Below are 18,696 nucleotides of genomic sequence, written 5' to 3'. Positions count from 1 at the left end.
TTTTAATGCAGAAAGGACCTGATCAAGAATTCCACCCTGTAGTGTTTCTCAGCAAAAAACTGTCTGAGAGGGAAAGCAACTGGTCAGTCACTGAAAAAGAATGTTATGCCATTGTCTACGCTCTGGAAAAGCTACGCCCATATGTTTGGGGACGGCGTTTCCACCTGCAAACCGACCATGCTGCACTAAAGTGGCTTCACACCGTCAAAGAAACTAACAAAAAACTTCTTCGGTGGAGTTTAGCTCTCCAAGATTTTGATTTCGACATCCAACACATCTCAGGAGCTTCTAACAAAGTGGCTGATGCACTCTCCCGTGGAAGTTTCCCAGAATCAACTGGTTAAAATCGTCCTTGAGATGTGGAAAATATTGTTAGTCTTTATGTACTTGGTAGTATATTTAGAGATGCATGTGTCTTATTAACTCTGTTTTCCTAGAGCTCCAGGAAGAAATCCCAGCCAGTGTTTCACCCTAGCTGAGATTTGCGGGGCGTGTCATAAATATAAAGGGAAGGGTAAACCCCTTTGAAATCCCTCCTGGCCAGGGGAAAGCTCCTCTCACCTGTAAAGGGTTAAGAAGCTAAAGGTAACCTCGCTGGCACCTGACCAAAATGACCAATGAGGAGACAAGATACTTTCAAAAGCTGGAAGGAGGGAGAGAAACAAAGGGTCTGTGTCTGTCTGTAGTCGTCTTGGCCAGGGACAGAACAGGAATGGAGTCTTAGAACTTTTAGTAAGTAATCTAGCTAGGTATGTGTTAGATTATGATTTCTTTAAATGGCTGAGAAAAGAATTGTGCTGAATAGAATAACTATTTCTGTCTGTGTATCTTTTTTGTAACTTAAGGTTTTGCCTAGAGGGGTTCTCTATGTTTTTGAATCTAATTACCCTGTAAGATATATACCATCCTGATTTTACAGGGGGGATTTCTTTATTTCTATTTACTTCTATTTTTTATTAAAAGTCTTCTTGTAAAACACTGAATGCTTTTTCATTGTTCTCAGATCCAAGGGTTTGGGTCTGTGGTCACCTATGCAAATTGGTGAGGCTTTTTATCCAACATTTCCCAGGAAAGGGGGGGTGCAAGTGTTGGGAGGATTGTTCATTGTTCTTAAGATCCAAGGGTCTGGGTCTGTAGTCACCTAGGCAAATTGGTGAGGCTTTTTACCAAACCTTGTCCAGGAAGTGGGGTGCAAGGTTTTGGGGAGTATTTTGGGGGGAAGGACGCGTCCAAACAGCTCTTCCCCAGTAACCAGTATTAGTTTGGTGGTGGTAGCGGCCATTCCAAGGATAACGGGGGTAATATTTTGTACCTTGGGGAAGTTTTAACCTAAGCTGGTAAGGATAAGCTTAGGAGGTTTTCATGCAGGTCCCCACATCTGTACCCTAGAGTTCAGAGTGGGGGAGGAACCTTGACAGCTGTAAAAGCACATTTGCTAGTTGGCTGCAAAGGCAGAATATTATGTAACATAATAACATTGCTCTCAGAAAATACTGCCAGATCCAGTAGTGTAGAAATCTCCTCTTTTACCCTTACCACCAAAGCAGTGTGGGTCCCTTAGTGAACCCAGTCGAAAACCCTGCCCTACAGAAACTATAGGAGAAAAAGCTAAAAGGGGCAGAATTGCATACAACTTTTTCCCTTATGGAATTCTTTCCCATCACAGCCTACTTAAAGGAAAGAGGGCATGGAGTGTTCTTCAAGTGGACGCTTGTGTGTATGTGTATATTTGATGTATAGGTGTTTGATTCTAGATTTGGTAAACAGCTGTCAGTAGCTAGAATTTTGGGAGACGTGAGCATAGGGTAAAGCTGATTATCCTCTACATAACTGGGGAAGAAAATGAGAATTTCTGCCATAATATTCTGCAAGTCCTTGACAATTTTGTATAAACCTTTTCACTTGTCCTTTGAAGGCAAAGCTCTGCTTTCAGATCTGGATGGCAAGTCTCAAATCTGCTTTTCTTACATGTGTGGATCTCCCGTTGACCCTCACGGGAGATTCTTGCATATATGGAAAACAGAATATAAGAGCGAGATCTACCAAAAGGAGAATTTGCTGAAAATATCTATTTGTCAGAAAATACAGTGGGCCTTTCATGTTGTTCAGTAATGTCATAGAGTTTCCCAAAATATTAACTCCAACTGTACACAGATCATGCTATTCTTCAGGAGGTGCTCTGCTGCTGGGTTATTTCCCAGGGACATTAGATATCATGATCAGAGAGAAAATGTTAGCAATACTAATGGTTCTGTCACTGAGCCTTGGGTTGATGTTCCAGAATCAGAGAAATTAAAGATGATCTATATCTATAGTATTATCATCTTTATGTTTCTGCCAACACAGGATTGTACCCTAAGATGTTCTACTGAGGATTTTGTGTAGTTCAGCTTTAAAGAGCTCATGTGATGGGGCTTCTGCCATTTCCCTTGGGAGAATATTCCAGTCTGACAGATGGCCCTGATAAGAAATATTCTTGATATTCAGGTGGTCCTTTACTTAACTTAATCTGATTCATTATCCCTAGTGATATTTCCTTAGACTCTCCCTCCTTGGTGTTTAGACCCTTCCAATGATGAAATAGCATGTGTAAGCCCTGCTGGGGAAGGACCATAGCAGCTGTGATCATACATTTTCTCTCTTGTGATTTCTTACTTTTCATGCTGTTTGGGACTTTCCTGAGCATTGCTTTAGACGAAATGCCTGTGCCAAGCAGCTAAGAGAGATGAGACCGTGCTGTGAGGTTGAACGGAGAAGAACACATTAGAATTGTTGCATTGACAAAAATGTAAAAGCAAATAGCAGGCAGATTCTGAGTTTTGAAGGCACTGTTGTCCAGGATTGGAATTTCTGGCATATGGTTCCATGTAGTTATGCTTCACTGTGCAGGGAAGTTAATTTACTCCTGTGTCTTCTTCTAAACAGGCTTCGACTACAAGACTTGCAATGTTCTGGTGGCACTGGAACAACAGTCGCCTGATATTGCCCAAGGTGTTCATATGTACAGGAATGAAGAGGATGTTGGTGCTGGTGACCAGGTAATCAAAAGTCATCCCTGTTTACAAAAACAATAGTAAAGTAAAACACACTCTACAATCATCCTATTAGCTCATTAGGGCAGCCCGCTAGTACACTCCCAGCTCTGTTTACTCCCAATGCTAGGAGAGACAGGATCACTGTATCTCCTTAAAATGAAAACATTTCTTCTGAAAAGGTCAGGGTTAGAAAGTGAGGGTTTATCCACCCCATTGTCCTATTTTCTAAATTAAAACCAGCTTGGTCACAGTTCATGAGAATTTGCCCAGTCTCATCCTGTTCTAACATAGAATAAAATGCACATGTGTGTGAATACATTGATGGAGCTCCCATGGGACACACAGGGCCAAATTAATCTCTGGTGTAACTTCTTTAACTTCAGTGGAGTTACACCAAGGACAGTTTTGGTCCACACAATAGACCATGCAGCAGATCCTCCGCTAAGCTAAATTGTCATAGCTCCATGGAAGTCAATGGCGCTGTGACAATTTACACCAGCTAAGGATCTGGGCCCTAAAGCTTAGCAAAGTTAGCTTTTTCAAGTAGGCTTCATAGTTCTGTTTTAGTAGGGTTAGATTAATCAGATATTGCCTTTGCAGCAGGACTTGCCCAGTAAGATTAACTAAATAAATAATAAACAAATAAAATCATATAAGATCGTGCCATGTTTACATAACTCTGGAGCTTTGATGTTGTAAAAAGGTGTTCTCTGTCAATGTTTCAAGCGTAAGCAGGAGAGCAGTGTTTGTAAAATGAAGGCAATTCTGCCCGAACATTTGTAACTCTCATTTATTTCCCAGAGGCAGGGATCAGTTTTAGTATAATTGGCATTCCACATAATTAAGACTGTCCAACTCATATTTCTGTGAGCTGAATAGCAAATGGAGATGATTACAGTTCTCCCCAAGAGCATGAAAATCCTGCAACTCCAATTGAAGCCAATATGAATGTGTGTTTAACATTTACAGTAGTTCTCATTAGCGGTAATATCTAGTTTATGGTAATGTTGTTGAGAATTGTAATAGAACCATGATAGAGTCTTGGAACCAAAGTCATATTACCCCCAAATCCTCATGAGAACTAAATTAACATTTAGCATTTCTATCAGCAGAGGGACCAAATAGAAATGCATCTGTCTTAAGTAGTTACATGGCTCTGATTACTGCAGGAGCTGAACACTTCACAAATTTTAATGTATTTATCCTTGCAGCACTCTTGTGAGGTAGGGTAGTGCTATTGGCCCCATGTAACACGTGCAGAACTGAGGCACTGAGAGACAAAATGACTATTACCAGGTCACAGCAGGGAACTGAACTCAGGTCTCCCAAGTCCTAAGCACTTGGCCATGCTTCCTCTCTTCAGTGTTTAAATAATTCCATTTATGAGCTGCCATTCCACTGGACTGCCTGACAGGAAGCAGTAACACCAAGGAAATATCCCTGCTAACTCCCAGCATTGGCCGGTTCAGGCATACTGTGACAACATTCATTAATGAAAGTCTCAGATAGGGTTGTCACCTCTGAGATACAAAAAACAGGGACATCTGGGATGATCCTGAGCCCATGAATCCGGCAGCTGGCAGTGTATACCGAGCATGGCTATAGATTTCTGAGGACAGCTACCTCAAAAAAGGGGTGATCTTGGGAAAAACTGGAGAAGCATCAGCCCTAGCCCCAAGCCGTATTTCTAACGCTGTCCAGGCCACCTTACTCATTGTGGAGTTCTGCCTAAGAAAGAAGCAAGGCTTGGGTCCAAAATATGCCCAGATATTTTATTTACATTTTTGCATTTAGACAAATCACTTGTATTATCTGGGTATAGTCCTTGCCAATAGGGTGGGTTGAAAATTGTCCATCCAAACTGTTATTTAATAAAACACAAATTTCTACGAAAAATGTCTGATTACCACAGAAAAGTTTGAGGTCCTGTCACAAACTTTTCAGCCAAAAATTGAAAATGTTTTAACAAAAACTAAAAACTACTGGGCAGGGACTGTCTCTGATTATGTGTTTAGGGAGTACCTCGCACAGTAGGGGGCCTGATCTCAATTGAGGCCTCTAAGGCTGTGTCTACACTGCCAAGTTTTTTTTTGCCAAAAGTTATACCACTTTTATTAAAGGGCTTTAATTAAACCAGTGTTGCCTGTCCATACTACTCCTTGTGTTGCTGGAACGCATCCACACTAGCAGCTCTTGCAAAGGCAAAGAGAGCATTACACTGTGGGTAACTATCCCACTATGCAACTGGCCACAGGGTGGTTTGGGAAGGGTTTGCAATGCCTCATGGGGCAGGTACAGGGTCACATGATGCAGGTTTCTCAATCCCATCATTCTATGGGCATTCTACTAGATTGCTAGCTGCTTTCCAGCTGAAGTGGGCGGAGAGGGGCGGGGGGGAGAGTGTGTGACAGGGAGCATGTGTGTATGGGGGGAGGGGAAGAGACAGACAGTGTGTGTTGGGGGCAGAGTGAGTGTGTCAGCAGGCTGTCTCCTAAATTCAGCCAGGCAGCTGAAAGCAACCTGTCCTGAGGCAGGGGGAGGGGGAAATCCTGACATCAGCCCCCACCTCCCTCCCTGGCTCTGCACCGCACAGAATCTCTCTCTCTCTCTCTCACACACACACACACACACACACACCTCTCTGCCTGCCTGCCTCTGTGTTCTTAGTGTGGGAGACAGCAGGAGCATTCCAGCCAAAGATTTGCTCTGTTTCCCAGAGCAGCACAGCATGCAGGCTGTCAGAATGGAGCTTTGAAAGGAGAGGGGCACATGCATGCGTAAGCAGAGCAGTCACTGCGGGCATTGTGGGACATCTCTGGAGGCCAATTATAGTGATAAAAGCAAGCAAGGTGTTTACGCTGGCTCTTTGGTGATAAAACATTTGTGCAAAAAGCCTTATCACTCTCGTCAAGGTGGTTTTATTACAGCACTGCAACTGAGGAGTTTCGTTGCAAAAAGTGGCTTTGCAGTGTGTACACCTCTGCTGTTTCATCGCCAAAAGCTACCTTTTGGCAAAAAGCTTGGCAGTGTAGACCATCCGATGCTACTGTAACACCAGTAATAAAAACAATAAAAAGTAATTGTAAGGCCCTGTTTGCCTCAGATGAGATTCTGTGGTCTCTAGGCACTTCTGTAATGCTCATATTAATAATTTAACAGGATTGAAAGCCCTGCTTGCCCCAGTGATTTAAAATCTATCCCTCCTCTCCCATTACAGGGGTTGATGTTTGGCTATGCAACAGATGAGACAGAAGAATGTATGCCTCTCACTATTGTTCTCGCTCACAAATTGAACACCAAGTTAGCAGAGCTGAGACACAGTGGTGATCTCCCTTGGCTTAGACCTGACTCTAAGACACAGGTAAATATTGCTTTCACTCAGCATGTCCCTCTGCTCAATACAGGAGTCATGGAAAGAATCCTTTGAAGTCCTGATCACTTGCAGGCTATTAATAACTATCTGTCTGGTTCAGTAAAGCCACTGTTTTACCCAAAAAATCTTGGATTTCTTTTTCTAATATTTAATTACTGCTATTTGTTCAGTTCAGAATGTCGTTTTAAGTGGATAATCCAGAATTTCCACATTATAACATACAGTCTGTTTTCAGCTTCCTACTGATTGTATATAAAGCAGTTCCTCTGCTCAGGATACAATCTCCTGAGGGTTGCAAAAACTGTTAGCATGCACCTGGATGTCTGACACATGACACTGCATAGCACTGAAGAAACATTTAACCCTTGAGTACCAGGAGCGGGGTGTTCCCTGCTGTCTGAAAACATGTCAGGAAATCTGAAGGGCAAATCTGGTTCATCAGTGCCTACAAATTAAGTGTGGTTTTCACTGAAGGATTTAAATTTCAGTGGGATTTGAGAGTTTAGGGATTTGAGGGATTTAATTGTTTTAGGCTCCTTTGAAAATCCCAGTCTAAGTATGTATTGCTAAGAGTGTCACTGGAGAGTTTGAATCACAGAATATCAGGGTTGGAAGGGACCTCAGGAGGTCATCTAGTCCAACTCCCTGCTCAAAGCAGGACCAAGCCCCAATTTTTACCCCAGTTCCCTAAATGGCCCCCTTAAGGATTGAACTCACAGCCCTGGGTTTAGCAGGCCAATGCTAAAACCCCTGAGCTATGGTGCATAGAGGTAAAATATTTGCTTTGTATATGAGCCTTCTGAATTTGGGTCATCTTTGCTCACCAATATATTTAGCAAACATGAAAACCATACACTTCATTCCTCATACCCATTAAACAGTTGTCTCTTTATACTTTGTTGCCACAGGCACCTTCCTGTATGTCAGCTGTTGTACTGCCTGGTGTGGTATATATACAATATGGTAATGTATCATACAGCTGTTTCTTTTACCCCCCTTGTTCATATTCAGGTCACTGTTCAGTATACACAGAAAAATGGAGCCGTCATCCCAGTCCGTGTTCACACCATTGTGATATCTGTGCAGCATGATGAAACCATCTCGCTGGAATACATGCGCAAAACCCTGAGAGACTGTGTGATTAAACCTGTCGTTCCTGCCAAATACCTGGACGAGAAAACAATTTACCACCTTCAGCCCAGTGGGCGTTTTGTCATTGGGGGGCCACAGGTGTGTGTTTAGTATTCTTTTGATCTTTCTGCCAATTTTCCTTTTCCCATCATATTGTTCTACAGATTAATTTGTGTCCTCAGCCTGTATTTCTAACAGAAGGGCACAGACTAAACACATGTTAAGAGACCAGTCCTGCACCATTGGAGCCAATGGGAGTTTCACCACTAATTTACATGGGAGTGAGACCAAGGCCTTAATGCACTGGATTCCAAAGAAACCTCTGAGGGCATGGTTATGTCATATATATATAAGCAAGTTGGGCCAAGACCTGCTTTGTGTATTCAGTGTCCAGCCCGGCAAGGTGCTGGGCATCCTCACAAGATCAGGCCCTCAGTCCTTTCTCAGGCAAAACACTCAGTGAAGTAAAAGGGATAGCCAAACATAGCCAAACATTTAGCAACTGTTGCTTTTCAGAGGTGCTCGGCACACACAACTCTAGTTAAAATCAATGAGAGCTGCGGGTGCTTAGCACCTCTGAAAATCAGACCCTAGCCAGGTTTGTCCAAGAGGAGAACGGGAGGGAGAGATTTGCCGTGTTAAGGCTTAGGAGCCAGGATTTAGAGCTTGATGTGGCATTCATCGAAGTCAATGGCAAAATTCCCATTGACTTCACTATTGCAGGACCAGGCCTTTAGTCCAGATTTTGTGAAAAACATCTTCCTAGGCCATTGTTTGTTCCGCTTCCCCCTATAATGCTTCCTTGCATAACTAGGCCAGCACCACATCCTCTTAGCAGGGACATTCCTGACTGTAGGGCCAATTTTCTGTCTATCCCAAACAGACCTACTTATCCTTCATTGTTGAAATTCATTCACTTTATTCAAACCTATCTCAGGTATTTCTAGGGTGGCTGTTACCATAATATCTAAGCACCAGTACACTGGGGTATAAAGCATGTTGCCAAAGTTAGTTCATCATTGTACTATAACCCATATGAGAAATGTAGACTAGAAGTGGTCAGTTCATAATATGACTAATAAAACAAGCTGTGCAGTATTAACGGTCTAACAAGCACCATCAGCATTGACAAATATTGGCCCTATAAATAACGATATGCAGCTCATTGTGGCAACCAACATAAATGCCTACTTTCTTCTGTTAGAGAGACAAGGTGTGTGAGATAATATATTTTATTGGACCCTCTTCTGTTGGGGACAGAGACAAGCTTTTGAGCTACACAGAGCTCTTCTCTCTTCTTCTTCTTGGTCTCCTGGGACCAACGCAGCTATAAATCTACTACTTCCATGTCTTACTCTGTTCTGTCTACCCTTTCATAGACAGAACACCCCAAAAAGGGAAATGGCAACAAAACTAGAAATGGTTAGCTATGGACAGCAGGCTTATAGGGAATCTAAAGCTGTAAACGCTGACTCTGGAGTGTCTGTGTTGCTTACCTCATTTGGACTCTGCCTCACATCTTCAAGGCTAATGATGACTTGCATGTTGGCCTTGGCAATTTAAGAGCTTTGATGAATGCCAAGTTATAATGAAACTTCTAAACACCATTTTCCCAACAGCAGCAGCACCCAGTGGCTCCTTGATTACATCACAACCCCCTTTTAAAGCATGACTCCACACTGTGTAACGTTTACAAATATATGTGAGCTCTTTTTATCACCTTAAAAGAGATCTGTGCTTGAATACATTGTCTCTCACTTACACATCTCATAGTCTCTTATTTGATCCTTCAGTTAAGTCATAATAATGCTAAGTTCATGACATCCCAATCATTCCCACTGCAACTGAATGTGCTACCCCAAGCCTAAATTCTGAATGTACTACAGGATCTAACAGAAGATTCTCAGGGGGAGAGAGCTTATATTCAAGCTCAGATAGCTGTAATTCCATTTTCTGTCATTCAGAAATTTCTTAGTAGAACTGGGCGAACACCCAAAGAGTTTCTGTGAATATTTGCTCAATCTTTCTAAGTAAAGCTTCGGCTCTCCTTTTATATTTCCTATCTGCAAATATTCCAGTGATTGAGTTTTACTGGCTTGAATTCTCTATAAAGAGAATTTCAAGGTTCACACACAAAAATACAAACTACACTTTAAATATGCCCATGCTACATTTTAAATTTCCTCACTCAGGAAATACTTAAGCACTCAGCAAATCTGGGAGCAGTAAGAATACCATGGGACTTGATGAGTTGTAAATGACCAACACAGTTCGAATAGGAATATCAACTGCTCACTGTTAGCAGTGGTGATCAAGGTAGCTGTGTAGATGGCCAGTGGGGATTACTAATGTCTGTTTTATTTTCTCATTAATATACATAATAATCATACATTTAAAATGACTAAGAACCCTCAAGTCATGTGTATAACTAGTTTAGATAACCTCATATTCCTGTCACTGTTAGCCTCTTCCTCCTTCACCAGTTATCTCTGTTACTCTCATTTGTTGCATCTCGTCTTAAATTAGACTGTGAACTCCTTGGGGCAAGGACTGTGTTTTCTGGATATCTGCACAGCACCCAGGATAATGTGATCTCAGTCCTGACTAAGATCTGTGGGTGCAGCCATGATACAAATCATTATTAATAACAATACCAACATATCCCTAGAGTAAAAATAAAACCACCTGAAAGTGAGTTGGTTCATTTTAAATTGTGAACATGTGTGAGGAAATCAAATACAGTATTTATTGAATTATTCACCCAGCTTTAGATCTTATCCAAAGTAACAGAGCCTGATCCTGCTTCCATTAAGTCAATGGAAAAACTCCTATTGACGTCAATGGAACTTTTTATCTTGCAAGTAGATGCATTTTTTTTTCAGTATAATTCCAGTATAAAAGTCATTTTTTAAGCAGATATTTGGGATCTGGCGGCAGCTAAGAAAGCTTATAATATTTGCCTTTGAAAAAGGCATTAGGAAATAGTGCTGGCAGAAATAGCCATCTTGCAACCTCTTTGCCTGACCGCTAAATGCTCCTCATTAATGTCTTGATCCAAAGCTCAGTGAAATCAGTGGGAGTTTTCCATTAATTCTAGTGGGCTTGGAATCTGGCCCAAAAAGAACATACATAGCCACCCACTGTCATGGTAATTCAATGTGATACCGGTAGATTCATTGTTACAGTTGCACCTCAAGAATGCACAGCTCACTATCTTGCTTTCTAGAAGTCTCTTTGTCTGTGAGGAAATTACTGTATTCATCAGACATTTTAAGCGTTCATTCCTTGGAGCCAGTATAATAACATGATAGTGAAATAGTGGAATTATTTTTTCACAAAAAAGCTATTAGCTAATAAAAGCATGAGAGGTAACGCTTGTTTGAATATCACAGGGTGATGCTGGCGTTACTGGTCGAAAGATCATTGTGGACACTTATGGAGGATGGGGAGCCCATGGAGGTGGTGCCTTTTCAGGCAAAGATTATACAAAGGTGGACCGGTCGGCAGCATATGCAGCCCGCTGGGTGGCCAAGTCTTTGGTGAAAGCTGGGCTGTGTCATCGTGTTCTGGTTCAAGTATGTTCCATTTTGAATCTTGTTGATTTTTGCCTTTTTATTTTTTTTTTTTAAAATACACTTTTCATTTTTACCTTTTCCCTGAAAAATCCTCCTGAGAAATATGGGTTTGTGAGGGACAGAGCTGATGAGGTGGCCAGCACTTCTCAAGCTATCCTGGCCTTGGTTAGTCTGCGATGGGGCAGGTGGGGAGAAATCAGAAGTTTATGGAATTCTGGAAGCTTAGCTTGGAGCTGGACTGAGTTTAAAAGGAAGATCAGGAGAAAGATCTTGTTCTGCTTAGTTCAAGATCATAGTCACTGGGGCTTTCAGCATAGTAGCTTCCTCAGGCCTGGGACTTTTTGGATAGTTTACATTTTACAGGAGGTTATTCTGGATATTTACTGGGTCCATCAGTCTTCTTGTATCGACTATCCCCATTAGGGGTTCTTCTTGCTGTGCTGGAGGAGGGTGTTCTGATACTACATTGTTCTGTCACATGTCCTGCTGGCCATATGAGGCTCCATCCTTGTTTTCTAACTATTGCTTTTGTCTGCCAAAGGTTTCTTATGCCATTGGAGTTGCTCAACCCCTCTCTATTTCACTGTTCACTTATGGAACCTCTCAGAGAACAGAGAAAGAGCTACTAGACATTGTGCACAAGAACTTTGACCTTCGACCCGGAGTCATTGTCAAGTAAGCATGTTCCAGGAGCACACGTATATGGAACAATCAGAGTGAACACCTCCTGGAACTCATCTCAAAGAAATATTGAGGTTACAGAAAGAAAAGAGCTATTAAATCAGCCTGCCCAACCTCTTGTTCTAGTATAGTATTGGTCCCTATAGTACAAAAAAGATGTTTCACCTGTGTACACAAACTGTAACTATTTCTGGACCTAACAATATTCCAGATCTTATAAGAAGCCAGATGTAACTCCCAGTGGTTTCAGCTGGAGTTTTGTGTTCTCAGCAACTACTCAGCCCCTCTCAGAATTTGGCCATGCATAGGGGTTACTACAGCTACATGTGTGTGTTCTGTAGTATGTGTCATGGAAATAGTTTTGGCTCCTAGTAATGTTATCTCATTTTTACTAGAGCTGTTTGAGAAATGGAGACTATTTTTCACAAATATGTCATTGAAAATTGGGTCAAAATTTCCATAAACTTCAATGGGTTTTGAGTCTGGCCCAAAAAGGCTACAGACTAACCCTTATAGCCACGTTCATGGTCATTATTCCATAAAACAAGTTCATTGGTACATTTGCACTTCCAAAATTCAGCCCACTTGCTGGACTGAAAGGAGGAACTAGCCTCAATCAGCAGAACTTCAATGATTTATAGTTTAGTCTAAAGTGTAACACTATTTTCTTTTCTTTTTCTTGAACACTAAGGGATTTGGATTTAAAGAAGCCAATTTATCAGAAGACTGCCTGTTACGGTCACTTTGGAAGAAATGAATTTTCATGGGAGGTGCCTAAGAAACTTGTGTTTCAATAATAATGGGTCCATCCCCAAAGCAGAAGTGAAGAGGATTCTACTAGTCAATAAGATGTTGGCAGAAATCAGCTCAAGGAATTTCAGATTTTAAATGGACAGGATATTCTCATGGGAATTAATACTTACTCTCAATGCCTTATCCTATTTCATTGTCAAAGACACCAAAGGCAGAGTCTGTTTTTATTGTCACAAGAAGACACAATACAGTTTATTTTACTGCTGCTATGTTGGTTCCACTGACAAAGGCAAAATCTGACTAGGACATACAAACCAGCGTTTGGGCCTCAACTCTGTTACAGTGTGATTTTACATTCAAAAGAAAAGGTATTCCTCATGAGTCTAGCTAAGGAGCAGTAGGTCTCCTCACCCTGACTGGACACTAGGAAATATGGTGGGGGGGGGGTAGGGGGGGACAGTTTTCTTATAGGAGCTGGTATTGCATACAACTATGGGGCATTTTGCTTGGAAGGGATTCGTTATCATGTAACTGCGACATAGCTGCTCCTTTAAAGGATGTTGTTGGTGCTTAGACCTCCTTCATTGGTGACTCAAACTTTTTCTTCTATACTGACCTTGCAGCAAAAAGCTTTTAGCTACTATGTACTTATAGGGGCTTCTTTTCTATGTGTTTACATCTTAGCACATCAAATTTTGGAGTCAGTGGCTCATCCCAATGTATGGCACATTAGAGCTCCATTGACTTCTCGTGGATTGTGCTAATATGAACACTGCCTAGTAGCGACAGTGCTTTTAAACACTGTAGAGGAGCATGCTGTTAGTACCCTATTTTAATAGATTTTTAAAGGCATGGTGTCAAGGTATCACCCACAATTTATGGAGTTATTTTTCTCCCACTGGTGTTTATAACAACAGCCCTTTGGGAGAATGACACTGAAATCTGTTTCTTTATTGAAATGTGCTGTCCGTTACTTTTATGCATACACTGGTTTGCTGTTGGAGCATTGCTCACTAGTGGTAGGCTCAAGGCTTTCACTTTTGACATTGAATGCTATATGGGGACAAAATATGCACATAAAACAACCAGAACACATTGGAAATAAAAATAAAAGGTCCTTATATGTTAAAATTTGGATCTACCAAATTTGACAGCATCTTTAACTGAAAGACTATGATTGAGTCATCCTCTAGATGGTAGTACTACCCACCCTAGGTTTATAAGTCTAACATCTGTAGAAAACACTTGGCTCTAGGCAATGTTCCAGAATAGCTTGAGTTGTGTACATGTTACTGCCAAAGTTAAAAGTCACCAACTGCTTTTTTATTTTAGCAGCTCTGCTTACAAAATGTAGACGTGGGATCTCTGTGATCCAGGCAATAGCTGGTTGAGGGAGAGTGTGTCATTTGTGGACGCACACACTGTGTTGTCTTAAAGCGTGAGTGAAAGGAAATGGGATTAGTCCATTTCTGCAAAGGACTTGGGCCAGTCTTGGTTATATTGGAGTCATGGGTGGGTTTTCTCACTGACTTCAATGAAATCAGGCTCTGGTCCACTGTCAACATTTCATGTTGATGTAGTAGGCACCAAGAGTGAAATTAATGCTGCTGCAGGGGTTGACCCAAAATGCCACTCAAAATTCACATAAGGGTTAAGGGGTTAGGTGGCCCTTGTACGGGATTTCTGCACTGGAGAAATTTTGCTTCAGGGGAATGCAGTTTCTTTGCACACTGTCTCCTGACTTGTTCTGAAAATGGAAGCAGTTGGAATAATCTAATACCTGACTCATTGCTGTGTGTTTAAGTTTGGTGATCATTAAAATAAAGAACTAATAGCACTGGCTAACAGTAGGCATGATTTAGCCAGGTATTGTGCAAACTTCTCCCCTTTCAGTGCATCTCAAATTCAACATGCCTCCTTCCTATTCAAGGAACAAGCCTCCCCTCTTCAGCATCTGTGCTAGACTGTGCAATGTGTACCAGCTAGAATGAAAAAAACAACCTCAAAACTATTTGTTTCTGTGCGTGTGGCTTGGAACCCATGTCTCCAGAAAAAAGAAATCAGAACATTAATCCGTGTCCTCTAGCCACACAAATGCTTGCCCTTTGGTAGGAAAACATCAAAGTGCAGCTGCACTTGAAAGAGTCATTTGGCCAAAAAAGACACAGTGGGGTTCTGTAGTCAGTCTGATTCACTGATTTCCAGATCAGATTTGCAGAGTTTGTAAATTAAATTGTTATTTGTAACTGCTAGCCCAAAAAATTCTGCCCAGGCTCAGAAAGGCGAGCTGGTTTCTTTCCATCCCATTACTAGTAATAGAGGCCATGACACCTTGGAATACACCTATGCTACTCCATTGCCTTCATATTACACTCTCACTGCCACCTGTGAAAACCCTTTCAGGACTAATGGGGCTATGCAGGTGTACCTGAAGGCATCATTTGAAGACCATGAGCTCACACAGGTGAATTTGATGGCATTTTTTGAGCTTCAGCTGCCCTATGGCTAGTTATGATGCCCAGGATAAAAAGGACTCAGACTGAGTGTCAGGGGTCAGGGCTAGGTATGTTGCAACTCTGTAAAGTCCACTCCCTGTGCTGTGTTGGAACAGCCGAAGGCCTGCTTTAACTTATGCTATCTGCAACTGGCCCTGAGGGTCCAAAAATGGGCTATGGATTGGTGATAGTGTAACCCACACCCCTTCTGGGTGTGGTGTTCTGTCCCATCTAGTGGCACTGGGACCACTTAGAGAGAGAGGGATTAATGAGTCTACTCTACAGCCTTAGCTAAAAGCCATATGGCTTTTAGCTCATGCGGTAGAGGCTCGTGCACTAAGCTCCAAAGGCCCAAGGTTTGATCCCACCTGCCGACGACCAGGGTCTGTTGGCGTTACAGTAGCACGGGAGCACCCTGGCCATGTCCCTTTTCCTCCAGCCACTACCTCTCTTCCCTGCTATGCTAGGAGCACCGAGGGTCAGTGGTATAAGAGCCCCTACATAGGTACTGCTGTAGGGGGATCATCTTTACCCTGATTGATCTTCCCTGGGTGATTTTTCCATTGTAAGGTCAGATTATCCTAGCAGTGCAATACAAGGCGATCCACTGCATTACCAGATCTGTTCCTGCTCTCATTGATTTCCATACTGGCCAATTGTTGCAAAGTAACTTTAGTTGGATAATAAAAGCCATGCTTTGCTGCTAAGTCATTACAAAAAAAAAGTGCTATAGTTTTTCAAAGACTACCTAATGAACCTTTATTGGCCTACATTGCACCCAAGGATAGACAGTTACTAATAGATAGAGGTTACTAATAACAAGCACGTGACCTGTTCTATTTGCCTCAGGATTAGTATGCAAAAATAAATTGCAGTTCTACACCTGTTCTTCAGCCAGGAACTCCACCAGGAGTCCACAGGCAGCCTCGCCTGCAGTCGTGATCTTTCCATTGCCTTCATTGAGCATTGGCTTAGGACCTTAATGATTTATATCATTATTGGGAGAGGGAGTAAGCCACCATCAACAAAGAACACCCAACCCAATCCTAGAAAGAGCTCAATATACATAAAAAAATTGCTGATACTTTTATAAAAGTGCCATGATCCCATCAGGATCAACTCAAGCTGCTTCATAGGAAATGGTAGCAACAGTTCTGGGCAAGGGAAGCCCATTACATGAAGAAATAAAAATGGCTAAGGATTTTATGTTGAGTACATAAAAACACTGAGCCAATTATATATTTTACCTAGCAGGGTTTGCATGAAAAAATTTATAAGCATGTTAGCAAATGAATCTTTATATTTTAAATTGCATTTACTAATTTGCTTTTGTTCTTTTGCATATCCTATCACTACTGCTTTTAAATGTGTGATTCAAGAACACACTGAAGTCCAGTCTGTCTGTGGGAAACTGACCTGTTGCTAAGGTCACTTGTCAGCAGGGCGTCCCACCAGAAATAGTGAGAAAACCAGTTTAAACTGCTAGTACAGACAGGAGAAAATTGTTTCCAGCACAACTGGAGACTGTGATTGAGTTTTGGGTTTCCTGTCTGTATGTGGAACTTAAACTTCATAATAGTGGCTACTTTGTATGCCCATGCTTCTTTATACTGTTATTTAAATGTGGAATGGGAATAACAACTAACCATGAGAAGGGTGAATCTTTCATCTGCCCTCCCTTTGTCCATCTTGGAAACTTTCCTCTCGACTGGTTTAGTAGGTAGAGTGGGGAATGTATGCATCAGGAATCCTGGGTTCTATTCCTGGCCCTGCTTGTGTGATCCTTGACAAGTCAAAGTTGTGTCAGTTTCCCTGTCTGTGCAATGGAATAATATGTTCCTACCTCACAGGAATGTTATAAGGTGACTGTGTGAATTTGTGACTGGGAAGAGGTTTGAGATCTGTGGGTAAAAAGGTGCTGTAGAAATACTAGTATTAACATTGCAGTTGAGTTTACTTGTAACCGGTACTGCAGATAAGCAGTACTGTCCATAATGTATCCCTGTCACAAGGTCCCAACCCGAGCTGGCTTTCTCAGCTGCCATACCCTTCCATATGCCTAACTGCCAGTTGCTAAGCCTGCCTACAATTCCCACAAGCACTTTGACCCAACTCCCCCAACCCTTTCCAAAGTCTGACAGCGCTACTTGCAGTGACCAAGTGGCTGTCAGTAGTTCTCCTGGCTTCATTTGCTGGAAAGAATTAAAACTCTGCATATACTAATGAACGTTATATCATGGAATAAAACAGACCAGCTAAGGTTCTTCTCATCCGAGAGCCCCAATTTCGCATGACTAGAAATGCATATCCTTTGTTGGCATAAAATACCACCTCTGGTTTCTGGGTAGAGCATCATTACCAAGGGATTAATTTCTAAATATAGAAGGAGAAGTTCTTAAAGTTTAAAAATATGTAGGGTCAGATCCTCAGTTTGTGTAAATCACCAAAGCACTACTGATTTCAATTAGCTATTTACTGCCTACATCCTGGTTGTCCAGAAAGATTCTGGATCAGTCTAATATGAAAGTACATTGATCTACACCAGCTGAGAATCTGGCCCGTGGAGCCTATATACCTTGCAAAACCAGTAATGATGAGTTTGGGATAAAGCCTGTGTGATTGGCAACTGCAGAGCGGTAATGAGGGTAGTAGGAATGCTTCAAAGCCCCATTGGGTAGCTGGTCAGAGAGGTGCCTGTCTGTGTGACATTTTTTACACCTATGATGTTTACATGAAAATCCACCTCCAAGCATATTTGTGATTAAAGTATTTTTCTGCTTTCTCTTCCAAGCGGTCTTATTTGTTGAGATCTTTGTGTACTGCCGACATCTTTCCTTATCCATTTCCTATTAGTTCTGTGTATGAAAAATAAATAGACAACAAAGGGCCTCTGAGTTTAATTTCTATTTCATCATGTTTCAATGTACAGTAGTTTTGAATCAATAAAACCCATGTCATAAACTGGATCCTATTTCCTGTTAATATTAATTGTAGGAAAACAACTGCTACAAACATGGGGTAAAATTTTCAAAAGAACCTGTGACTTAGGCACCCAAGTCCCATTGATTTTTCAATGAAACTTAGACTTCTCATTAGAACAGGCACATTGTTTTTTTTTGCCAAAAAAAATTCAGTGAAAAATGCAGAGCTGGTGACACCAAAATTATTTTGCAAATTTATATTGAGTTTGACAAAGTGTTTCAGTGAAAAAAAATCTGAAAAATGTGAAATGTTTCATTTTGACATTTTCAGAATTAAATGTTTCAGTTTCTTGGTTCAGAAGACCTTTTGGTTTAACATTTTCTTTAATGTTATTTAAAAAATCCCTAATATTTTTAAATGATCAAAATTGAATCAAAACATTTCAATTTTGTCACAATAAAAGTTTCTGTTTGACCCTAAAATAATTTTTGTTGTACTTCTTGATTCACCAAAAATTTCAAAAAAATTCATTTTCAGTTTGACCCAAAACAAAATTTTTACTGTTTTGGAAATGTTAGTGTATTGAAAAATCAGTTATTCACTTAGCTCTACTTCTAAATGCATAAGTCATTTTTGAAAATAGGTCTTAAGGGTCAGAATTGTAAAGGTATTTGGATATTTAAAGGGCTTTCCATAAATTCCATAACACATTTGTGGGTGATTTTTCAAGA

General features: G+C 41.2%; 1 protein-coding gene across 1 annotated transcript in view; it reads left to right on the top strand.

The window, feature by feature from the left end:
* The window catches only part of MAT1A (methionine adenosyltransferase 1A), a 35,521-nt gene extending 17,688 nt beyond the window's left edge, over positions 1-17,833 (top strand). The window contains exons 4-9 of the mRNA XM_084632926.1: positions 2,926-3,038; positions 6,253-6,396; positions 7,420-7,638; positions 10,932-11,114; positions 11,656-11,789; positions 12,487-17,833. Of these exons, the coding sequence (XP_084489052.1) occupies positions 2,926-3,038; positions 6,253-6,396; positions 7,420-7,638; positions 10,932-11,114; positions 11,656-11,789; positions 12,487-12,592 (899 nt within the window). The 3' untranslated portion in view covers positions 12,593-17,833. The remainder of the gene's footprint in view (positions 1-2,925; positions 3,039-6,252; positions 6,397-7,419; positions 7,639-10,931; positions 11,115-11,655; positions 11,790-12,486) is intronic.
* Positions 17,834-18,696: the final 863 nt, after the last annotated feature.

This window comes from Lepidochelys olivacea (genome assembly GCF_965140295.1).
Source record: "Lepidochelys olivacea isolate rLepOli2 genome assembly, chromosome: 7".
Lineage (NCBI taxonomy): Eukaryota > Metazoa > Chordata > Testudines > Cheloniidae > Lepidochelys > Lepidochelys olivacea.
This window is presented reverse-complemented; position numbering and strand designations above follow the sequence as displayed.